General features: G+C 31.3%; 1 protein-coding gene across 1 annotated transcript in view; it reads left to right on the top strand.

The window, feature by feature from the left end:
- The window catches only part of LOC145297627 (aspartate--tRNA ligase, cytoplasmic-like), a 200,149-nt gene that overhangs the window by 137,197 nt on the left and 36,150 nt on the right, over window positions 1-26,802 (top strand). Inside the window, exons 3-5 of the mRNA XM_080143713.1 lie at window positions 5,005-5,167; window positions 25,066-25,168; window positions 25,887-25,989. Of these exons, the coding sequence (XP_079999839.1) occupies window positions 5,005-5,167; window positions 25,066-25,168; window positions 25,887-25,989 (369 nt within the window). The remainder of the gene's footprint in view (window positions 1-5,004; window positions 5,168-25,065; window positions 25,169-25,886; window positions 25,990-26,802) is intronic.

Below are 26,802 nucleotides of genomic sequence, written 5' to 3'. Positions count from 1 at the left end.
ACAACCAGAATACAGAGTTATGTTAGTTTTTTTTTTTTTTTTTTATTTTAATGAGTGTAACTCTTCATCAGAAGAAAGGACAAAAAATGTGTTAAAAAACGGCAGGAAATAAAAATATGAATAAAAAGTATATGCATATATTAGGTATTTTTTACATTTATACAAGCATTATTTGGCTACACATTTGCAGATATGTTCAAGTCAGAGCTATTGTCAGACTTCTCTGGGGCCAAACCCTTTCACTGTGGGTGGAGGAGATGGAATCGAACATGAAATTAACTCGTACAAAAACAATTGAAATAGCATGAATTATGTTATCTTTCATTCACCTTTAAATTAGTATATATTATTAATAAAAATTTTTTATTATAATTTTAAAATCATGATGTCATCCATCAAAATGGAGTTATCTTGATCAAGGGTTATGGGTCGTCTACTAAATACACTGTCTAAACTCTTTGGAATCTAGTATACTACTAAAACTCTGAATAATGTCAGATATGATGATGTATCAAATGTATGACATCATCCATTAAAACAGGACAAAGGTGACCTGTGGCATGGAGTCATGGATTGTCTGTGAACAGTAACTTTATACAAAATGTTTTGCAGCAAAATCCGGCACTTAAAAAAATGTTAGCGATCTACTAGGTGTTGTTCAGTGTGGTGAAGCCGTAGATGGAGGAGATTGATCTCAAATACTCTGGTGTCTCTCAGCAGAGTTCCTTTCCTGCACATGATCAAGACAACCCAGATATGACCACTGAACAATTTTCTTCACCACTGGTCCCACATGAGGGCATGATTGAGGCCAAGACCAACAAGTACACCCACAACGCTGTTAACTCTCTGAAGTCTGGAATTATGGGGTTGTTTGTTGCAACAAATATGTTCACCAAAGTGTGTGACTCATTTAATACCTGTTAAAATGGCAGCAGCTATCAGGTTAACAAAAAAGTTCTTGTGGTTTTTAACTTTTAAATTCAAATGAACACATCTCAGCTGAAACAAAAATATATTGATCGAAATAAGCACCATCAGAATTAACATTTTTTGCCAATTCAAAACAAGTGTATCTATGCTAGTAACCTAAAAATCTTGCGTTCTGGTGGTGATGAAGTTGCTGCAGGCGTTTTTGATAATGCTTAGGTTGTTGAAGCATTTCTCACACAGAAAGTTGGTGAGATGCTTGAAAAAGTAGTAGTCGGTTGGTGAGAGGTATGGAGAGTATAGCGGATGAGGCAGTTTCGTTGCCTAATTTGTTCAACTTCTGCAGGGTTGGTTTAGCAACGTATGATCAGGCATTATCATGGAGGAGAATTGGGCTTTTTCTGTTGACTAATACTGGGAGTTGTTGTCAAAGTTTCTGATGCATTTCATCCATTTGTTGACAGTACTTCTCTGCTATATTGGCTTCACCTGCATTCAAAAACTTAACAGACAAAAAAAACAGTCAACATGACCATCTTTTGGTGCAACTCTGACTTCGGGAAGTGTCATGGAACTTCATCAACATCTAACCACTGAGCTGAGCATTGCTGGTTGTCGTAAAGAACCCACTTTTCATTGCAAGTTATAACCTGGTCAAGAAACGGAGTGTTCTTGTGTAAAAGAAGGAAAGATGGAATAACGTTTCTTTATTGCCATTCAATTCATGAGGCACCCAGTTTTTTTTTTTTTTTTTTTTTTTTTGTCTTTCCAATATCGCAAGTGGTTGGAAATCATTGTATACATTATGTCTAATTCAGAAGCAAGTTCTCGATCAGTTGTGCATTTATTGGCTTCACCTACGGCTCTAAAGTGATTGTTATCAACATCCGATTGCTGACCACTATGCTCATCATCTTCAAGACTCGTTGCCGCCACAAAAGTTCTTATATCACCATTGTGCTGTGCGTTCAGGAGTGGATCCTGGGCCAAATGCTTTGTTGATATCACGAGCTGTTTCAGCAGCTTTTTGGCCTAGCTTGAATTAAGAAAATTGTACAAATTTGCTTTTTTTCCATCTTATATTCAATGTTTTAAAAATAAGATATAATTGTTTTAAAACGATTGTAATTTAAACGATTAGATAGTGAAAAACGCTCTTTAAAATAATATATAAAGATATTATAATAAAAACTTCGAAAATACATCATTTTAAATTAAAATAAAAAATTCTGCAAGAACCTTCTTCTCAATCTAATATATTGAAAAATAATGTATGTAACTCTTAACTGTTAAATGAACTGTCAGATCTCGAAAATGGTTTCTTTTTGTCAAGTGTCGGATTTTTCTGCAACATCGTATGCGCGTGTGTGTGTGTGTGTGTGTGTGTATATATATATATATATATATATATATATATATATATATATATATATATACACACACATCATTCAAACAGTGTTTGAATATATGGTTAAGTGGCAGTTTTAGTCATTTAGAACTGCTTTAAAGCTTCACCGCTCACTCATTTTTTTTTTTTACCAAATTTCGAACGATTATTGCAGTTTAAAGATCACGTTTTCAATTTTCGTTCAGTAAAACAAAAGTTATGATGAATTTACTGGTGTTCAAAATCGTTAAAAAAAAATGTAAAGAGGTAAGCAACGCTTTTTATGACTGGTTTCCATAGCAACCACGTCGCTTCAGTGACTACTGTTGCTACTAATTCACTACTGTCTCGAAAAGAGAAGTAACAAGTGATTCAAAGAGAATGAAAGCATAAAAGGGAGATAATTAGTGTTTAATGAAAGGAGACGAGTGCTGTACATTATTACCTATGGTTTATGGGAGCAAAAAAAATAAGATTGAAATTAAACAAAGAACAAGTCACTTTATTGGAAGCTTGGAAAAATCATGGATTACAATAGAAAAATGCGAGCATGAAAAGTAATATGGTTAACTTAAACATGGAAAAGTAAAGGACTAGTTGTTAAAATTGGAAAAGGACAAGATATTCTAGTAAAAAATATAATAAATTTATAACTTAAAATATTGCAGCATTAATAATTTTTTTAAATTCAATTTATAACATTATATAATCAATTCTTAATGTTTTAAGTTGTAAATTTATTATATTTTGTACTAGAATATCTTGTCCTTTTCTTTTCCAGTTTTAACAACTAGTTCTTTACTTTTCCATGTTTAATCTTAACCATGTTACTTTTCATGCTCACACTTTTCTATTGTAATATATATATATATATATATATATATATATATATGTATATATATATATATACTTGCACTGCTGATTGCAGAAACATGAAACACTAGTGTCTGTAGGTATAAAAATAATTATAATTATTAGCTTCTTAAAGAAGAAAGCTCTTAAAGTTGAGCACTGTTTGTGTCAGCTGGCCTTGTGCGAGATCATGATTTCTGGTTTGATCACTATTGAGTCTTAACAGTGTGCCTGTATTTAGCATTTATAGTTAATTTCACTTAATTCTCATCGCAGTTGATGGTGGCCTGGAATCAAAGGTGATCTCCTCATCAGTAGCAATTGTCATTTCCTGCACTGATGATTGCATAAGCAAGAAACATTAGTGTCTGTAGGTATAAAAGTAATTATATACACTAGACGAACTGTCTAGGTTTGGGAAATCTAGTATATTACTCAAATTCTGAAAATGTTTATCTTGTAGAATACTAAAATTTTGAACTGTGACTGTGTTAAATGGTGAGAGGAAGGAAGATTGATGTAAATAAACAGTGGCGATAAGCAAACTAGATTGATATAATTAGAGAAGAGAAAGAGGAGAGAAAGAGAGAGAGTAGGGAGAGTCCATTATGACTTCATAATGTATTTATTTATTTTATTTATTTTTTTTACATAGGCATCACCACTTATCAAGGCCGAGAGGTCACTCAAGGATAAGGGTTAAAGAATGAAAAAATAGTCAAAAGACAATATAGTAATCGATAGTAATGGAAGTTCGGTAAATATGTTAACTTAAGTGTAATGGCTCATCAGAAACTTGTTCACGTTGGGCTTGAAGACAACCATATTATACAGCTGGAAAGCATGAAAACTGAAGACAATTCCACAGGCGTGCAATTCTAAGAAAAAAAAACTTTGATCATGGAATCTACGTTTAAGTTTAGGCACAGATAAAGAGTGGGGGTAATTATTGATAGTGTTTTCAGCTAGACAAGTGTTTCTTGTAAAAGTTTGGCGAGGGGGCACCATAGATTGAAGCTCAGTCAAACACTTTCCTTTTAACTTTGAAAATTTGACATGTATCTGATTTTGTTAAAGCTACTTAAAACGTTGACACTGTTGAATCTTACTTTTTTACTCTTTTTTTTTATCTATTTGTCCAATGTATAATGTACCAACATTAGCACTACAAATCAAATGTATAAATTAAACTTATGTTTGCTCAATAACAATTTCAGTAATTGGTTTATTTATCCCCGTTTTTTTTTTTTTTTGCTATTTAAAACAAATTATTCTTTAATAAATAAGAATGATCCCATGGTCATAATTTGTCTTCATGTTGCTTTTAATTACTTTATTATTTATTTTGAATGTTTTTTCTTAATTTTATTGTTTTCTTTTTACACAAATAATAACCTAATTGAAGTAATTCTTTTTAATTTTTAATGTTTTTTTTTATCACTCTTATTTTAGTTTTCATATCTGTATATATTGTATTTTTTTTATACAAACCTAAGGATATTTGATCTGAAATAAAGTCACAGCTTAAACATATGTGCATATATGTAGTTAATGATGCTTGTATGAATAAAATTGTATTATAATACAGCTCTATTGAGCATTATCTTATAAACAGTTTTATTGGATTAACAACTAAGAAACAACAACCATACAAGTATTACATTTTTTTAGTACATTTTTACTTTTCGAATAAATGAGTGTACAATTTTGAAAATGGTCAATTTTGAGTACATTTTCTATATGTGAACAATAGAAATTCTAATTTATATTTGTTTCTTCTTGAATAAAAAACCCTTTGAGCATTAATGATATTAATAATCATTATTTTTTTTAAGGATGAAACTACAGATATTTCTGCGGGTCGTTATGGAAACTTACCAATTATTAAGTCCACTGAGAAGCCCGATCGACAACTCTTGGATGTCAAACAACTGACCTCTGCTTTTGCTGACCAAAAGGTGTGGGTTCGGGCAAGACTGCAGACTAGCCGCAGCAAAGGTAATCACTCTTCATTCTTTGAGCTCCATTACAATCGAGAGAAACAAAGCTAATCAATAATTTGGGGGGGAGGGGAAAACTAAAGATAAAACGTGGTGGCCAACTGCTATTTCTCACTTGCCTCTCGATTCCCAATCATTTTGTACAGCTTTTAGAAAAAACTTACCCTTTTTTTTTTTTTTTTTTTTATTATTAATGCGTTTGCATATATATATATATATATATATATATATATATATATATATATATATATATCAGTGAGTCAATCTATCTGAAAATTTGAAATAACATTTTCAGCACTAAATAAATTTTTAATTTTTATTACATATGTCCATACATCTCCAAGAGAGGCTCGGGCTGTGTATAAGTCATGCTTTGGTTTGATATAGTGTTTTCATTTTTCAGAATTTTTTAAATAATGATGTATAATTTGAATTATCTGGATCTTTTTGACTAATGTTCTCATCTTGGATGCTGTTTTCAAGGTTTCAGTCGATATAACCTCTGCACTTTAAGTGCATCTTGGGAATTTTTCTGGTGGATTCGGGATTCTGTATGAAATTTAAAATGGAAACCTTTATTTAATCCATCTGAGTAACTTGCTCTCGAAAGTGAAAAAATTGGTTTCAAAATATGAAATATTTGTAAATAGACTATTTCTGAGGATATATTTAATTTTTAAGTGTTATGAAGTGAATACATGTGTCTATTAATAAAAGATTTGTCAGCCTTGTTTTCTTTTTTTCTGACCCTTCAAATTCAAAAGTAATTTTGAAGCCTTTAAACTGACAAATAGCAAATAATTTCTGTCTTAAATATCCATGGCAAAGATCAAGTATTTTTGTTCATTTGTTATAAATTAATGGAAAACCTGAATTTTCTTATGCACCTTTCACACATCAAGGAACCAACAGAAAGAAAAGGACCATTAGAATCCTGGTCATATTAGGCAATTCCAGCAGGGGAATACAAATGATTTTTAATTTATATAAAGGAGATTGTGTCAAGGGCAAGTGTTGTGGAACTCTCTATTTTTTTTCTTGGTGATTCTTCAGATAATATTCTTGAAAAGTTTTAAGACATTGTTTCTGAATTTTTGAGATGAGGATTGATAATTCATATTTTGATTCTTTGGACTACTGATCTCATCTTGAAGTGTTATTTTCATAATGATTCCCAACTTTGACATGGTACACATAAAGGTCAGAGGTTACATGACTGAAATGTGAAAATGATGGTCAAACTGAGAACAGTAGCCTGAATAATCCAAATGTTATGAAGTTATAAGAATTATTCTTTTGTGAATCTAAATTGTCTGGATAAACAAAATCCTTGCCTCTTTGATAGATTGACATATTTTGTCCTATCCATGTTTCTTATATGAAGAATAATTATGATAGGAGTACATGTACAGATATGCATGCACATGTGTGTCTCTTGTATTAGATTTATATATCCACATTTACAAAATTCTAAAGGAAAATGGTAAAGTTTAGAAATTCTGCTAAAGATTTTGTGTATTTCATGAATTGTCCACCTTGAAATTTTTTATTTCCATTCAAAAGTCAAAACAAGGATGCATTGCATATTAGGGACCCTATGTCAGTACCGATTAAGTTTAGCTAGTGTGAATTTTGACAAGGGTACATTAATACATGTCAAGATAACCTAAATTTACAAACAGAATCATACCTACATACAGGTGATGTAGGAACAAGGCAGGGGCAAAATACAGTAGACAAAACAGTCGAGTAATGATGATGTCACATTTTTGAAGAGAGAAAACTGAGGTTTTCAAGTCTACTCTTCGGAAAGAAAGACACTGTAATGTAGAATAATCAAAGGTGAATGTCATTCGATGTCTGTTTGTGCCACTCATTTCTCCAGTTAAAAAGTTAAGTTTAAGAAATAAATAGCTACGATACCTTTGGTTTCTCTTTCTTTCTTTTTTTCCTTTCTCTCCTAAATACATTCTCTCAAATAAAACCTTGAAGAAACCTCGGCAAACATCCCCCATTCTGTCTTTCATGCATGGAAAGTTTTATTCATTCTTAAATAGATAATCGCTGACTACTAGACGAAACAGTCACTCATAAAACATGGAGAAGAGAAACCGTATCTGGCAAGGCGATAAAAACCAGCACATATAAATGTATAAACATGCGCATATATAGGACATTTATTTGGTTTATTGATATCTCAGTAATGAAAATGTACAGATGCATCCAGATGATGTGTTTTCAAAGTGATAAGGATGTTTCAAATATGAGATTGAATCTGCTTTTAAAATTGCCGGCTTAAAATGAAGGCAGGCGTTTACATTCATTTTACTTTGTTTTTTATTTGATTTCAATAACTAATATTATGTTACCAATTTTTTGAGACGAAGATTGGTTATTCATATTATTTGGAATTTTCGCACTACTGTTCTCATCTTGGGTGTTATTTTCACAATGTTTTGGTCAATGTAACCTCCAACCTTCTTCAGGTGTATCTTGAGGAACTCTGGAATTTGGACGTAATTATGAATGAAACTCTTTATTTACTTCATGGGGGTAGCATGCTCTCATTTCGTCAGCCATGATTGGATAGAGATCCTAAGTAATTTGCAATTGTATTTTGTTCGGTCGTCCGCACTGAGAATTGAACCTTCAACCTTCAGGAGAATATCACTTTTACAATTGATTTTTCCAAGTACTCTAAACACTGCGCCATGGCTGACAGAAGGAGAGCATGCTATCCCTGTGAAGTAAATAAAATTCCCGAGTTCGACAAGATACACCTGAAGAAGGTCGGAGGTTACATAGACCGAAAAATTGTTAAAATAATGCTCAAGATGAGAACAGTCGTCCTAATATTCCAAATAATACAAATTCAATAACTAAGTTTTCAGAAATCAAGGTGCTCCTGCCTGAGACTAACACTTGATTTCTATATGAGATACATAGATGTGTGAGTGTTCAATCAAGATTATCCTCTATCCCTCAAACGTTGAATTAGTAAAAGAAAAAGTGAAGAACATTTATTTTCTTCTCTCCAATTGATCAGTTGAATGTTTTAATTGTATAATAGGTTAAGTAGTTTGCTTGAAGCATTGTTTAATGTGTATAAAAAAATAATTTAGGGTTATAGAAAACAGAACAATGTAGAGACGTAACTGATAAACTACTCAAACTGAAGCAAGTTAAGATATAATGGTGGAACCAGCTATTCAGTTTTAGATCCACCATGCACATTTTAAAGTCAAACGCATGCCTGACAAAGGGAAGACATCCTGAAATATAGCATCATGGATATGCCACCTGACTACTTGAGGCAAGTAAGAACATATTACATGTAAAATATTAGTGTTGGGATGATTAATCGGGAATCGAAAAAAATCGGAACTTTTTGGGGAATCAGAATCTGAAAAATTTGTGCCTATTTTCCAATGCCAAAAACAATTCTTTTCATTGTTTTTATTTGTTTGTTTTTAATTAAAACTTAATTTTGCATGGCTCATATTGATGATGAAATGATAAATATTTATTGATTTTAAACTACGAGTAAAACTAAAATCTATAGATCCTCTCCATAAATGTATTTCTACATTTAGGAAATTATATGTACATATTTCATGGTTTTTGCAATAACTCTCCCAAAAACAACTCGATATTTAGAAATTTAAAAGAATCGAAATTTGTAATTGTATCAGAATTGAGACAATGTTGGACTCGTCCCACTACTAGCACACATGTGTGTATTGAAGCAATAAAGTGAAACTGCATAGCTGGAGCTGGTTCCACAATTATATCTTTAGTTTCTTCAATTTGAGTCTCTGTTGCATCTTTGCATTATTCTGCCTTTTATAAACCTAAATTTCTTTTATATTTTATTGTATATTTTTCTTTCAGTGTCTTGTTCTTACTAGATTCCAGAACCAGAATTCATCTGGCATAGTGGAATATCCAGCTAAGTGTTATTACTTGAGGTAACATCACTAGGAGAAGGTGCATCATTCCTTATATGAAGCAGTATATACAACCATGTTGACGGGATCTTATTTGAGCTTCGAATACTGTTGTTTTTAATATTTGATTAGGGTTTAGTTGTTGGGAAGGGCATCCTTATGTCAAATTTTCATTACTATAAGCAGTAGATTTTGCTTTAAATAAAATCAAATAAAAAAAAAAAAGACAAAAGAATCATTTTTTTTTTTTTATTAGAAAATAGGCACAATTTTTTTCTGGTTCCAGTACCTCCAAATGTTTCAATTTTTCCAATTTTCGATTCCAATTAATCCCATCCCAACACTAAAACCTGCACAAAAATGCAGATCAATCGAATGCTGGTTTATTATGTCTAGAAAGAATGGTGGAAAGGAGCAGAAAAACGTGAAAATGATAGTGTGATAACATATGTTCCTGGATTTTTGGATAAATTAGTCAGCAAAGAAATGAGACACAGACAGAAAGTCTTGGAGACAAATATATAGAGTAGTCTGTATGCAGACATTTAATAATAATGATCAAGAAGCAATATCAGTAAAGCAAAAATCTTTCAAGTCACTTTTTTTATTTTCTCTATCTATCTATCTATCTATGGTGTGAGTCACATGCACGTACCATGACAATATAGCATTGAAATGTGGTAAACACTTGTCACGTTTCTATGTGTCTACAGTATGCGACCTAATTATTGCCTGTGCTTGGCCCAAAATGCTTTGCCTACCCCCACCCATCCACATCTCACCACACATATGCATGACTGTTTATAAGAATGCTGGGCGACTAGTAAAATGAAATCACCTGTTAGCAAGTCTGTGCTGGTTTTCTGATTCATAAGACTTTCACATGGTCCGTCCTCGCTATCATGCCTTTTATTTTTCTTAGAGCAACACACCAAGATATTTTTCTATTTTTTGTTTGTTTTATACCAACCAAAGTCTCTATGCCATCTCCAGTTTGCTTGGAAACAAACCATTACTTAAGTTGGGGTAGGGGTAGTTGATCACATTGATACTGTTTCAGACTATTGCATCAGCTATGCTTAGTTCAAATCCTATAAAATCTTATGTTCAATTACATGCTAATACTGTTGGAAAAGGTACGAACCTTCACCCCACCCCTTCACTCTAGGTAACATGCCTAGTTGTTTTCATATGACTTTATAATTCTTATATAAAATTACATCCAAAATTAAAAATAGACAACTTTTCTCTCTTTACTTTTACAAAATTGTGCAGAAACTTTGAGAAATTTGTCAACTTTAGAAAAAACAAATGTTTTTCAGTAAAATAAAAATTAAAAAAAAAAGCGTTTGTTAGCATCATCCACCAGCAACTGACACATAGCAACATGTTGTTGTGTGGGCGTTTGGGTGAGTGGTTGGATCAGTTTTCTCTTTTAATTCTATAGTCAGCAGAGAAAGATGAACTCCACCCAGTCTGTCAGTTTGGCCCACGTTTGTTACATATTACTTGGGGTGGGGAGAGAGAGTTTAACATACTTTTAGAGTTAAGTGTAGAATATAGTTATTAGGTATGATTAATAAGGGGTTGACCCCAGGGTTGCCTATCATTCAGTATAGTTGATTGATTGGGTTCAGTTATGTGATCTAGTGGTACCAGATTAAGCTATCTAAAGATATCCTAAATATTCCTGACTTAGATTGCACCAAACATTGATGTTATTGTTTTTTGTCATTTTCCTTTTGCTAAACTCCATGTTCTGCAAAACCAAAAATAATTTTCATCTGCAAAACAACCAAACAAAACACCATAAGTGCTTGAAGATATAAAGAACTTTCAAGCCTAAAAACTTTTACGAAAATGACTGGATTTGGCATTAAATAATCTGATAAAAGTTGATGTCCTAAAACAAAACAAGCAAATCACTTATGTGACATGATAGAAACGATCTGAGGTGATATTAGCAGGTATAGTTTGCGTTTTAACGAGTTTTGTTCTGGATTAACTTTGATTATAAAGTCAAATGAAAATTTTAATGAAAAATGATGTTTAAATTATTTTTTTGTTTACTTTTGGGGTGAAATTACAATATGGTATTAAATATAATGATAATCTAAAAATAATTCAATTAAATAATGTTCTTTTCTTCATTGAAATCAATCTTAACTAGTATATTAATGCAAAGCCCTGCTAGAGAGAGGTGCTTATAAACCTCGTATTCCTTCTACAGGTGATTAAAAAAAAATGTTCTTTGTCTCCAGTTACTATCCAAAAGAAAGACTTTCACTGAAGAGATTGTCAATCATGACCCTTAGAAGCAAAGAACAGTCATAAAAAATTGTCTTAACTGAATGTATAAAGTTAAAAAAATATTCTGTGCTTCAAAGTATACAAAATTCCAAATTCTATTTCTGTATTAATGGAAATTGCATCCCACATGTTGGCCACTTAAGCAGGACATGTTTTAACTTAAAAATATTTCTTAATAAAATAAAGACATGTGGAGAACTCTAAAAAGAAGCGACTTTTATGTCGTCAGTATCGTAAAATTTGTAAACAAATCAGAAAATATTAATTAGAGAAAAATAATTTTCTCTCTTTCTGTAGTGGTTTTGTTAGCTCAGGTGGCAGACCTGATTGGAAGTGGTATTCAGGTCTTGAATCTGAGTTGATATGTTTACTATATCTAGCTACACTGATAAGTCATCAAAAAATATGTGGTTACCCACCAATAATAATAATATAGCATACATAAAAATAAACGAAAACTTATATTTTTAATTGAACATACATATATAAATGCTTTAATGTGAGTTTCATTTTTAAAAAATTTTTCTAATGTTTTGAGCACAATTTTTCACCTTTTCTTCTGATGAGTTCTATTCATAGAAAAATGAAGATATGTAACTGTATTTTGGCCGTCTAAATGTTAGCAAAATGATCCGTCAAAAAAATGGTCTTTTTAGAAGTTAGCATAGTTACTGGAATCTAACTTTCTTTCAGAAAGTATAAAATGAAATAATTTTGAGGATTTAACTAAATTTCCCTTATATTAAAAAAAAATCCAATGTTTTGGGTAGGGGTGGGAGTAGAAAATAAGGTGGGAGTGAAAATCAAAGTTACCTTCTTTCGAATTTTCTAATTGGGAGGAAAGTCTGAAAAAAATAAGAATTATTGACCGAAGAAGAAATAAATGCATAATTTCTGGGAGCTGGCATGAGGGTCTAGGTTTATTTTGCAAAACAGCTTATTAGGTTTTGGTTATTATCCTATTATGTCTAAATGTCTATTGGGGAAAAAAAAATGACATTTTAGTGCATTATAGAGATTAGAATACCCAGCAACTCATTTGGGTCACAGATTATGAAAAAGATGTTATAAAATAATGTTTATTGAAATGAAATCCCAAATGGGATAAACAGATAAAATACAGTTATAAAAAGTTTATTTTATATAAATTGCTGAGATTATTAAAGAATTTTGAAGAAAAATATTTAAAAAAAAATCAGGTAAGGGTAACAAAATGAATGAATTAAAGATTTAAAGCAATGTTGTTTGCAATACAAATTCTGATTGTGGGATAATTTTTACTACATAATTTCTATACTTGATTCTAAAAAATAGTACCAGAAAAAACGAATGCCAACACCTGAATAAAACTCAGTGATACAAGAATGTGACGATTATCTTACATATTATCTCAAGGTAGTAGTCTCTTTCTGCTGTCTGAGAGATGCCAAGTGCAGGTGGTCGATGTGAACTCTGTACAGCCAGGAGAGTAAATGCAGCCTGAGCAAAATTTCCTCTGATAACATGAAAAGTTATCTCTCTCTACATCCATTATAGTTTTAAAGCAGCAGTGTCGGGAATGTTATGATGCATAGCAGTGAATGCTGAGCCCTTGTCTAGTCCTCTTTTGCCAGTCTGCAACGCAATGACAAATCCATTATCAAATGTATCTGCAATGTGAAATCTGGCTAAACCAAACACATCAGGATTTGCTGAAAGCATCACACTTGCCCAGCGTGGAGGTTATCCTCAGGATGAACTGATTATGCTGGATGGTCACATGAATTGTTCATCCTTCTGCATTAACTGTTAAAAAAGCATGAATGTCCTAAATCGCAGGGAGATTGGCCAGCCGAGAAAACTTGGATGCAAATGATTGGACAAAACTGTACCGAGTGGAATTTGTTGATCCAAGTGGAGAATGAGCTTGCATAATATCAGAAAACATCTGATCCCTGAAAAGTGATGTTAAATGAATAAAAAAAATTTTTATTTTGTAATTTAAATAACTTAATACAAGATACATATTTAAGTTTCATATTGTTAGGTATTATTTGTTTATATCTGGATTGTAATCTTATTCTTTCTTACTAAAAATTATTCGTACATTGTAAATGAAGACAGAAACCACAGAATTCAAGTAAACATATTAATTTTTAAAAAAATTATTCACCTAACATATAAAGTTATTTTGTTAAATTTTCAAAGTCAGAACCAAATAGCAATTCATCTGACAAAATACATAATTTGGAGTAGTCTACTTTTTTCTCTCCTTCCACAATGATTTTGCCACGGATATATTTTGTTTTGTTTTTTTGAAAATACTTATTCTGGTTAGAAAACTTTTAGAGTAGAGATAATTTTCCACTTGATGAATATTATTAAAGGAAAGTAATCTAGCAATGAGTAATTTCCTTATTTTTTGTTAAAGTTAATATAAAAAAAAATTACTTCACATTAACTACATATATATTTTTTTGCCATTAAGCGATTAAAATGAACTTTAAAAATGCTCAAAACAATTTGATTATGGTATTGAAATTAACTTTCATTTCTTTATCAATAAAAATTCAGTCATTTCTTTTACTCCTGGCAATGCTGGTTAGGTTCAGCTAGTTTAGATAATGCAAATTAAAAAAAAAATGTAAATTATTTTAATTAAGAATAATTATTGAATCAAATTATTCAATTTTTTGAAATACTAAAAACACACAAAAAGTTAAATATATTGACTTTTATATATATGTTCATGATCACTTAAGCACAAGTTATTTAAAGTATTTGTGGAACTTGAGAAACTTATTTCAGCTTGCATATTTACTGAAAAGCATACACAAATAAAATGCTTAAATATTTTAATAAAAAAAACGAATATATTTCAAAACTTATTTGAACTTGTATTTCTGAAAGAACACTATACAGAAATAAATGTTAAATAATTGTCTTGATAAACTTCCAATAATCAATCGATTCTCAAATATGTCACTGCGAATTAAATATTTAATGCCATGCTTTACATATATATTATAGTTTACTGAAAATTTTTCTTTTTTGTATCTTTTAACTGGTAGGAAACAAAATCTTATTGACATCTCTGTTAATTTGATCTGATACACGGGTTATTTTATTTAATTAAATGAATTGTGACGAATAGTGTTTACTTATCCTCAATGTATAAATTTTTTATATAATGCAACTCGAAATATTACCTGTTATAGGACAGTATAAGTAATATGCATAGCACTGGTTTTTCATTTTATAAGAGGTAGGCTGTGGTTTCAGGGTAACACTATCTAAATTGTAAAGTTTATTGAAAAAAGAAAAATTGGTGTTAATTGTACAATCTGGAAGTCAGTAATTGTGCATATTACAAGCTGGATTTTTCATAAATGTCTGCTCGGGCTCAGCCAGCACTTGACGTTGCCACCGGAATATGCTAAGCATCGTTAAACATGCTCGGAAACCTGTTCAAATTATTGTTTATTTTTTTATTTATTTTTTTTAAATAGTATTTTTAAGTTAAATTCAATTTTTATGATTTTTTTTGTTTATTAAATTGTTAGGTGAAGTTATAGGACAGTTACAAAACACCTTCCATTCACCATGTTAATGACTTTCTGAATATTATTTCAGCATGAGAACATAGGTGTACAAGTACCCACCATTGTTAACCAGACCGGACATTTACGAGAAATCTAGTTTGTAATTTGTGACAGTAGCAACAAATTATATGCAATGTTATGTTCATTAGTTTAGGAGTTTATCTTGCACATACATATTTTTTGATGATCACGTGTATGCATTAGTGCAATTAAAATTTGATGACAATGTAATTGGAGTTTGATGTAAAAACAATTTCTTTTATATTAACTTTTTTGTATCTTGCTTTTTTAAAGTTTTTTTTTTTGTGTGTGGGGTGGGTTGGTGAGAGCCCTTAAATGGCAAAGTTTACAAAACAAATAATGTGCCCACATTACTCATCGTATTGCCTAGAATACATATTTCATTTAATGATTGTACTTAGAAATATGTAAACATATACACATGCCTAATGTTTTTGTGTGTGTGTATATATAACTACTTCATTTACTCACATAAATTAATATACAAAAGTATAAATTTATCCGTAAACTTGAAGTATTTACTTCAAAAGTGCTCAATATGTAGGTAGAGCTAGTTTGTAATTTATTTATAAAATGTATATGCCGATTAAGCTACAGAGAGAGAGATAATGTTGGGTAGCCCTGCTAGTAGCAGATATGGAAGAACGCCATTAATCTAATTCCATTAATCATTTCTTGTGAAATTGATCCTAACTGGGTGTTCTATAAGTTTGGATGTTTCCCAGCCTGAGCTAAGCTTTAGTTAAGTGCCTCCCACTCGTCAGAACATGGTGACTCATTTACAATCCTTGGATGATATTGTTAGTATAGACATAATCTATTGATGCGATTTTTAACTTTATACAATCTTAGACTGTCTTGCCACCACTACTACCACTAGAGTTTTGCAAAATATTTTTGATGAAAAACTTTTACAAAGGAATGTAAATCTGAAGAAACAACTATTCTTGTTAAAGAACTTTAAATAATGAAATCACTATAACAATTTGTAATAGATTAACTTTTTAGAATTATATAAAATTGTCAAAAACACATGATGTTGCTCGGGTTTGAATGAGGATCACTACTGTGCACCTTGTCAGTATGCATATAACACCATATTACTTTGTTTTTTACTGCATTTCTCCTCTAATTTCTTCCCCAAGTTAGAAAAAGCTGAAATGTCTTCCATAGATCACTTAGAGGTGGAGGCGCATTGATATTCAGCACACCTAGTTAAGCAAAGAGACTCGAGTTCACTCCCCAGGAAATTTTATAAGATTTAAATTTCATAAAAATGATATATTTGAAGTTTTATGAAAGCTATGAAGGCATAACCCCTTTTTCAGGGTGGTAAGCTTTCATGGGTGTACTTAGACTTGGGAACACTTCCATTGTCTTCCCTGGTGAATTTTACATAAGAATACACTTTTAGATCTGATGTAGATTCTCTAATCTTTGAGTTTTATATATATAGATATTTATGAAAAAAAAAAAAAAATGAATCAACTGATTTAATACATCATAATAAATTCTATTTTATTAACATTAGACTTTGTTTCTTATGAAATTAACATGCCAGAAAGAAATTAGATATGCAAGATTAATGTAGTTTGCTTGAAGCATTGTTTGATGTGTATATATAAAAATGATTTATAGAATGCAATACAATGCAGAGGTTTAATGGGTGAACACAAATTGAAACGTGTAGCAGTGGAATGAGCTATGCAGTTTCCACCTTTTTATTGATGCAATATATATTATATTACCATCTTATTTGTGTTGGTGTGGTCTGATGAAAGTTTTGTATAAAATACTTTGGAAATGTTCTTCATCAAATGTGTGTTCAACCTTAATTCAAACATGCATAGCTGTTAAAAATTTTCACTTGGCTGTAATTTTTTTCGCCCCCCCCCCAATATGGGTTATCTGTTTACAAATAAAACAAAATGTATTATGGTGGATTTAATTTTGTATTTAAATATTTTAATTTTTTATACTTTTGCATTTTTTATTTCCATAAATAATCAAAAGTAAATAAGAAATAACGCAAGCAAATAAAAAGTAATTGTACAATTTTATTAATATAGATTATTTCATTCTGTGTTGGTCCTGCTCAGATCACTTGTTGTTCCCTTCTTAAGAGTACAAATTAACTTTGCAATCTAGTGGAGAAATTATATTAAGTTTCTCTCTGCTATATCATTTCCATGATGCTAGACTGAGCTTTAATCTCTCCCTGTTCTTCCTTGCAAGACGCATCAAGAACTCATCTCAATGAAAAAAGAATTCCCTTTTATGTTCGTAGTATTAAACAGGATTTTCATGGACAAAGTTTCTTTGCAAAAAAACTTCCTATATGTGGAGCACATTACTGTGGAACTGCTTCTCTGCAAATTACAACGCAGTCACTTCAAATATATTCTCAACAAATAGTTGTCAGAAACCATTCCATAAGTAATCAAACAGTTCATTTTAGTGATTAATTTTAACATCCCCATATAGTGTTCACTATCTTTTGACTAAAAATCATTCCATCCCAGTAAATCTTATCCTCAAGTGGCTTTTCGCCTTTATAACAAATTTGTAATATATTGAGTTTAAAACTTTTTTTTCAAGCATTTAGTCCAACATATACCGGCATGTACAACTAACATTAAACGATGTTAACGTTCGTAATTAAAATCATGTTTAAAAATATGATCATATAAATCACAAGGAAATTAATTCGTTTAATAATTTTTAAATAAACATTGAGGAGGAGGTAGGGGTTTAAAAATATTAGTTGAATTTGCTGACAACGAAGGGGAAGTAACTCTTTGGTAACAATTAAATGCCAGTGTTTCATAGTAGACAAAAAGTATAACTTGTAAGCTTGAAAATTAGTCTTTCTAATTTAATTGGTGAATATCTAAGAAATAGACATATTTATTTAGTCAAGCACATGGGTAAGATAGCGTTGTACCTATTTTAAAATCTAAGAAGTTATTTTTACAATCAAAATATTGTGTAAGTACTAACTTCTAGCTAAAGTTGTAAATGTTTCTCTCTGGCACACAATCAGATTAGTGATTGTGTGCATGAAATGCTATAGGTTCACTATGATGTTAAAAACTGTTATGATGTTTTTATGTTAAGACATTTCTCCAGCTTAAGAAAACATGAAATGAACCTTGTAAAATTTGAACTTATTGTGTGCATATGGATGATATATATATATATATATATATATTTTTTTTTTTTGAAACAAAGGATGGGGCACCTTACTGAATGCTAGGCATTCACCGGCTATCTCATATATCCCAACTGAGAGATCTTTTTAAGATTCTAAATGTCCCTTTAAGTGCAATTGTTTGAATCTCTCTTGCACTTCATTCACTAGGTATATTTACCATTTGCCAGATAGGTTTTGAAATTCTTTTTCACAAGTCTAGTTACTCCTATAATAATGTATGTGAGAAACAGTGTGCAATAGTAAACCAAGGATTGCAGAATCACCAAATACAGCTCTCCTGAACAGATATTGCTTCAGTCTATTGGCAAGCAGAAGTTCAGGGTGACTGAAAACAGTATCTACTATTATATAAAAAGAACTTTGTGTGTGTGTGTGTCAGTTCTCGATGAACTCGAAAACGGCTAGGCTGATTTTTATGAAATTTCATATGAAGGTAATTTATGTGTCTGGATAGGTTTTGTATCCGAATGTCTTCAATAAGTATCGATAATCGAAATAATCTGATGAAAGGAAGTATATGTTCAAATCTATTGAGAACATGAACTTTAAACTAATATTTTTCTGAAAGTGCTCAATACAAAATAGAGCTTTTATAAATAAAATTATAATAACCAAGTTATTTTCCTTCATAAAGTTGACAGCATCTTAAATGTGTTGGGATAAATAGGATGGGCTGTCTACTCGTAGGAGCAATCATTGGGATGTTTAATGAGGTTAATTTTCAATTTGTCAATTTTGTTGTCTTATTTCTTTTTTAACTTTGACCACTTAACATTTATTGTTTTGGGCTCAAATCAAATTAAAAAGTTTAATCAATGTCCAAGTAACCGACCTCCTAAAATTTCAAGTGTTTAAACCCCAAATTGACAGGAGTTTGGTAGAGTTTTCAAAGGTCAAATCGTTGAACATTTACTCCTTGACAGCCAAATTTCTGTCCGAAAACCAATTAAAAGGATTTTCCCAAATCTCAATACAACCTATGTCAAATCTCGAGTTTGTAGACTGAAAATTGACAGAGTAGCTTGGTAGAGAAATGTACAGACACAGACAATTTCATTTATATAGTTCTCAAATGGGACAAGAATGCAATTTTGATGATCGAGTCTACCATGAAACTGCACTGAAGTGTTAAGATAAATTTCCTTTAATTATTATTACATTGGGTTAAGTATATTGACAAGAAATTTTTTTTTTATTTATAAGCAGATCCAGTGTCAATCTTGATCTGCAGACTTTCTACATTGATAGGTACAATTCTTTTTTTATGCAACTTAGATTCATATCAGTGCAGATATATATATATATATATATATATATATATATATATATTTTTTTTTTAAATGAAACCTTTTAATTATTCAACTTGCTTTTGTAGTCATTTCCTTTATTGTTAATCTTATTCCTTATAACTGGTAAAATATTTTTCACTGCATGTGGATTCTCATACATTACATTCCTATCCAAGTTAGCTATTTGTAAAGTGAAATATATATATAAGGACAGTTTAGTTCTCTTTTTTTTTTTTTGTTTTGACAAGGGATCAAGGGAAATAACTCTGATCTTAATATTTTGAATAAAAAAAAAAAGGAAAATCCTTTCAACTGTACATTTGTTCTTGGATTTAGGAACATCTGTAGGTACTTGATAGGATATTCCCCTCTAATTAGTATATCAACTTCTCCCACAGCAAATATGAACATCTTTTTTCTTTTTTTTTTCATTAATCTCTATTGATTGCATTGTGGTACTATGTCATTGATTGAACTTCTATTTTTCTTTTTCTTATTAATCTGTGTCAAGTTAACAATCAATTTTGCATGAGATGATAAATCAATATTCCTTAACAAATAGCATCAGTCAACCATATATATATATATATATATATATATATATATATATGGCTGAGTGAATAATTATATTTTAAAAACAATATATACAAGTTGGTAAAATGGAAAATTATTCCCAATTCGCATTTATGTAAAAATGCACTTAAGTATAAATAATTGAATTCATTCAAAAGTATCGCAAACAAAAACAAATAACATCCATATGGTTGACCGATATGTATGTGTACCTGTATTCCATTCTGAACTTGCATGTGTACATTTATTATTTCTGTGTATGATGTGTCTACTCTTATGTCTTCTCATTGATCAATATTTGGATTTTATTCAGATTGAAGTACTTATAATTTCTATATGTAAAACATGTACTTATAAACTCCAAATATTTTGTTAGTCCAACAAGAAAATTTCAATCCATACTATGTTCCTTGGCAAACATTAAATTCAAGTTGTTTATGTAAAAAAAAAAAAAAATGGTGTGTTGTGTGTCGCTATACGACTGCTTGAAAAATATTGAAGACACTTTCTTTCCTTGTTAAAACCATGAATTGACAAATTTTAATATTTTCTGAATTGATAGCTTGAGATTTGGAAGTCTCTAGTAGGAAGAGGAGAGATTGCGTAGCGTGGTTCTGTGATTGATCCTCGTGATAGTTTCTTAGGAGTGGGAAGTGAGATCTGCCATGTGTGAAGCTAGCCAAATACTACACAACATTTTGAATTTGAACTTCAAAAATATTAATCATAAAGTATAGAATTCTGAAGCAATCTGTTTGAACATGTCAAATTACAAATAATCATAATGGTTAAGAATCTAATTGTCTTAAAACATGATCATTAATTAATCTTTAGCTTGACTTTGCAGCTTTTTAAAAAATATTTTAATATTGGTCCCCCCGATTTATCGGAGAGGAACCTATGTTTTCATTCTGTGTTTCCGTGTGTCCATTAGTATGGACTATTGCCAGATTACCGTCCATTAGTTTTTCCTGAAATTTTGCCACAAATTGTATTTCATTAAATAGATGTACACAGTAAAAAACAATATTTTAGAAAAATTCCCGTTGTGCTCCCAGGGACTCAAAACAGGTCAAAAATGCCCCAAAATGGCCCCAAATTATACATTTTGCCCCATAATTTTTGATCCATCCATTAGATTTTTTTAAAACTTGGCCAAAATGTGGAACCCATTGTTTTTAATAGAAATCCAGTATGGATAACCCTGGCAAAATTCTGATTTTTGTCCCCGGGGACTTTTCGTACTAAAAACGCCTCTTTTTGTAGCTCTTTTTTCATATTTCTCAACAAAAAACTTAATATGTCTGACTATATAGTGGATTTTCACGGTGATCAACTCAAATATACATGTGTTAACTTGATATGTATGTCTATATAGTAGTTTTCCATGGTGTTGAATTCAAATACACGTGTTTTAAGGCATGAAACTGCATCATTTGTCCATTTTCACTGGGATTCGGCATTCCCAGGAGCTCAAAAGGGGTCACAAATGCCCCAAATTTAAAAAAAATGACACTTTTTACCCTATAACTTTTATCCCATCTATTAGTTTTCTGAAACTTGGCAAAAATGTGAAGGCAATGTTGGCCTTTCACACTGCTCACATTCATCATTTGTTCATTGTGTTGAGTCATCTCACATGCAGCACAAGAGGGAGACTACGCACACACGGCTTGTTTAGCCTTAATCTCTCATGCAAATTAACGCTAGCTGTAAAAGAGCTAGAACCATGCATGATGGCTCCAAATGAGCAGGTTAAACATTGTCGTCTCCTAGTCTTTGGTAAGTCTGAGTTTCTTCATCCCTCACCATACAGAGCTTTGATTTTGGGATAAAAAAAAAAGCATAGCTTGTCACTTCTGATGCTGGAAAGAATACTGTCTTTGGGTGTCACATTGTGCCAGACATTGCACCTTTGTGCAGTTGTCTTTATTGTTCTGTGACATCTCCATGATTCCATTTCTGCCAGATGTGTAGCACACCAGTCTTTCAGGAAGTTTGTGAAGTTCCTGCAAGTGATGGTAGTGTCGTTCTTATTAAGAATTTTGTTCTGATATCATTTATGAGCTACCATATTGTTAATTAGAGAGGTCTACAGTTTCAATCGGTGTTCATACCCAGTTTTCCCTTCCTCTGTGCAGATTGATTGATTTTCATTCTATGTATTATTTAACATTGATTTTACAACTGCCTTGGTCAAAGATAAACTAGTCTCACAAAATCAGTTGTTGGCTTTATCTCAGCTTACCTGCTTTACTGGTGGATATCTAATATCTAGCTCCATCTTAAAACAATAGTGAAAAACCTTCAGTGTTATCTCTACCCCTTTTATAGTTTTGACGCTTTTCCATGGCACTCTCGTAAGTTATTCAGTAAGATTCTATCACTTCTGATGTCATGTCAACATATTTTTTACTTTTACTGCGAGAATGTTTGAAGCCTTTTTTTTTTTATCAACATTTCTCCAGCTGTCATGGTGTTCACTTTTATTATGCCAGTCTCTTGAGCCAATATGTATACAGTGAATTAAGTTGTTCAATGAAATTTTGAATTGTCATTAATGAGCCAGATCGATGCTCTACAGTATCAAAACTAGCTCAATTTGATAAGCTGGGATTCATTGGCATGCATCCTTACTTACTGCATTGTTTTCTTTGGGTGATTGTCCAATCACAAAAGGACCTTACATTTGCATACAAATTAATTTCTTGATTGCTGGCATATCATTCTCCTATTATGGAATTGCTTTGTCTTACCTGCTAATTGCTTCCCATATCATGATCTTTAAAAAAAAAACGTTAGTTAATTTTACTTCCACATCATGGGAGAAATTGCATTCACCCAGCATTTGATGTATTCAGTAGCCACCCATTAATATCTTAAGGTTTGACAGTATTGCTAACTTCTTCTATTCAGGTGCTCTGGATTGTTACTATTGAGTCTGAAGAAAGACAAATCATATGTTGCTGACACATTATTATTGACAAATATATATAGGCAGATGTTGCTTTCTATAGATTGTCGTTCTAAGATAGTTTTCATGACCATCAGTGCCACGTTGAAACCAGGGTGGTATCTTCCTCGGATGACTACTGTTTGATATGACCATAGTGATTCGTCACTGGGAAACTGAATGTATAACTTGCTCAAATACAATAGCAATACATTTGCATCTTTTTTGCTTTGTTCTCTCAACTTGACTACACAGTTGTCGACCTCAACATCAACAGTAAATTTATCATGTTCTTTGTAATCCATAACTGAATGCACTTTTTGTTGGGATGAATTAAAACCATTAAAGATGAGTCCTTCAGAATGACTGAAGTTTTCTTTGCATTGGAGAGGCAATCATTTTTGTATCCAACTCTGCCATTCAAACTTGTAGCTTTCCATTACATATTTGGGGATGCAGTACCCCCATGTCAGTGCACTGACCACCTCGCGCTTCTCCTCTTGAGCATTTCTACTTGACAGTCTAACAATTTTTTATTTGGTAAAATAAACTCGGACTTCTCAAGACAATTTACTGGGCATATGGTCGCCTTCATTCAGGCAAAGTTTATTGCTTTGATTGACATAGTGGTAATGACACCAATTGACCTTATGGTGCAAATCTCAAATTTAAAGAGTAGTTGTCTGTGTGTGTGTGTGTGTGTGTATATATGTTTAGCTAAAAGTCCAAAACTACAAAACAAATGCTCACAAACTTGGTATATTTTTGATCAGTGTTGCCCTGGATAAATAATATCTAAAATTAAAAAATACAAGGCCGATAGTCATTAGTCGCGTGCTCTCGTGTAATGAATGAATGCGTGACTGTAGGATTGACATGAAATTCTTAAAGATAAACTAAAATGACCAAAAAATGGGCTGAAATGACTTAAATAAATAAAAAGTAAATGACTTAGAATGACTTTAATGAACTTAAGGATGAATTGAATGACCTTAACAATGACTTGAATGCTTAAAAAATAACTGGAATTCTTCAAAAACAACTCAAATGATCTGGAGAATGATTTGAATGGCTTTGAGACTGACTGGTTGTAAAGTGGGTGATCATTTTATATTAAATAAAAAAATTTTTCTTTTTTTTTTCATGGTTGTGTTTTTTTGGGGTTTTTTTTGTAAAGAAGCTGTGAATATCTTTTGTGATAAGATGCCTTGTTGCAGGGCTCTATGGACACATTTATTTTTAATTGACGTTTGACAACTAAATATTTTTGTTTACTAGCCAAATAGAAAAGTTACTAACCAAACCCATGTGATTTTTGGAATATGACATCTTCGTTCCTTGACAAGTCCATACATCATGTATTAAGTTTAATTCTAAATTTTATGTTAAGATTTGAAGGCCTAAACATACAAATTTTTCGGATGTTTTTTAAAACAGTCGTTAAACAAAGTGTATATTGTTCTATTAAACATTTTATTGTTTAAATAATTTTAATTTGCTCAATTTATTAAAAATCAAATAAAGGTTGGAAAGAACATTTTTCACTCGGTAATGAGCTTCAGAAGATAGTCGATGAAATAAAACACAATCACCAGAAGATAAGCATTTTATTATTTCTATTCACCATTCACAACATAAAGCCCTGTGTTGCTATTAGTAGCAAGTAATAAAAGGGACTTACCTGACATTTCTAATTTCTAGATGAGTTTGTCTAGCATGTGAGCAAACAAAAAGAAAAGCAAAATGGCAGGTGGGTCTTGCGAAGTAACATGGAATCTTGTTCAAATAATAATTCAAAATAAGGTGGTGCCAGCTTGAATAAAAGCCCTATCTTCACAGGAGAGTGATTTTAAGAGTCATGAGTTTCGACTGCATCTTGTGTACATACAGTAGTAAGGCATGATGATTTAAACCGCAAAACACAAAAACACATTTATTAAAATCTTTTTAATCACAATAAATCTGTCATATTTTTCTCGATGTAGAATATATATTTTTTTTTTTTCAGGCAAGCAATGCTTCTTTGTTTTGCGTCAACGTTATTGGACTGTTCAAGCTCTTGTTGCTGTTGGTGATGATGCAAGTAAGCAGATGGTCAAGTTTACTGCTGGGTGAGTCCTCATCACATTTTATGAGATGTTAGAATTCTTTTATACTAAAACAACATTTTTTCAACACCATTTTATAATAAAGCAACTTTTCTGCAACATTTCATACTAAAGCAACTTTTCTGCAACAATATTTTATTATAAGCAACTTTTCTGCAACAATATTTTATTATAAGCAACTTTTCTGCAACAATATTTTATTATAAGCAACTTTTCTGCAACAATATTTTATTATAAGCAACTTTTCTGCAACAACATTTTATTATAAGCAACTTTTCTGCAACATTTTATTGTAAGCAACTTTTCTGCAATGCCAGTTTATTGTAAGCAACTTTTCTGCACCACCATTTTATAGGAAGCAACTTTTCGGCAATGCCATTTTATAGGAAGCAACTTTTCGGCAATGCCATTTTATAGGAAGCAACTTTTCGGCAATGCCATTTTATAGGAAGCAACTTTTCTGCACCACCATTTTATAGTAAGCAACTTTTCTGCACCACCATTTTATAGTAAGCAACTTTTCTGCACCGCCATTTTATAGTAAGCAACTTTTCTGCACCGCCATTTTATAGTAAGCAACTTTTCTGCACCGCCATTTTATAGTAAGCAACTTTTCTGCACCGCCATTTTATAGTAAGCAACTTTTCTGCACCACTTGGCAAATCATGACAGTCATGGGAAAAATCTTTATATATATTTGATTTCTTTTGTTTCGTTTCAGGATCAGCAAAGAATCCATTATTGATATCGAAGCTTATGTCCGAACAGTACCGCAGAAAGTTGAAGCCTGTACCCAACAAGATGTGGAACTTCATGTCCTTCAGGTCAGTGGTTTTTCTTTTTGATAATTTTGTATAAATGATAATTTTTATTCTGATTATCAATCTACAGGTAATGCCCAACTGTTTTGGCCAGAGTACTCTTCCTCTAGATGTTTGTTTCAAGTCCCATCTTATGTCATATCTTAATAAAAAAATATCCATTTAATAACTGTTTTATTAGATTAAGAAAATATAAAATTTTTTGAAATGTAATAAATTGTATTTTAGCATGCAGTATTTTCAAATGAAAAATTAAATGTAAATATGGAAACTAAATCTTTAAAAAAAAAATTAGAATTGTTTTTTTTCTGAATGAGTAATATATTTTTCCAACAAATTATACAACCAAATTTATCACTTGTGTAAAATATTTCAAAAATAAACTCGATAAATTCAGAAATAATTATGAAAGAATCAATTAAAATTTTTGAATATTTCTGATGAAATATGAAAGTGAATTTGATCTATATAATCAGAATATAGAAAGTATCTCATTTTTGATGCAATCCTCCACCTGTATAAGATCCAGATCCGTCCTAATATGTAGTACTGTTGTCATATCTGGGAAGGTTCCACTCCCAGCACTGTTTCTTGGTTTGACAGGATACAAAACCTACTTCACAATCTAGTGAGAGATGATGTGTTCTCTTTTTTACAGCCTCTTTTGCACAAAAGAAATGTTGTAAGCTTCTCTACTGTGTCAACCAAGCTCCAGCTTACTCCCACTCATAAATATTCATAGTAAGAACCAGCATATATATATATATATATATATATAATATATATATATATATATTGCTTACCTCCTTCTCATAC

The sequence above is a fragment of the Euprymna scolopes genome, chromosome 18 (genome assembly GCF_053919585.1).
Source record: "Euprymna scolopes isolate OS-2025 chromosome 18, ASM5391958v1, whole genome shotgun sequence".
Classification (NCBI taxonomy): Eukaryota; Metazoa; Mollusca; class Cephalopoda; order Sepiida; family Sepiolidae; genus Euprymna; species Euprymna scolopes.
This window is presented reverse-complemented; position numbering and strand designations above follow the sequence as displayed.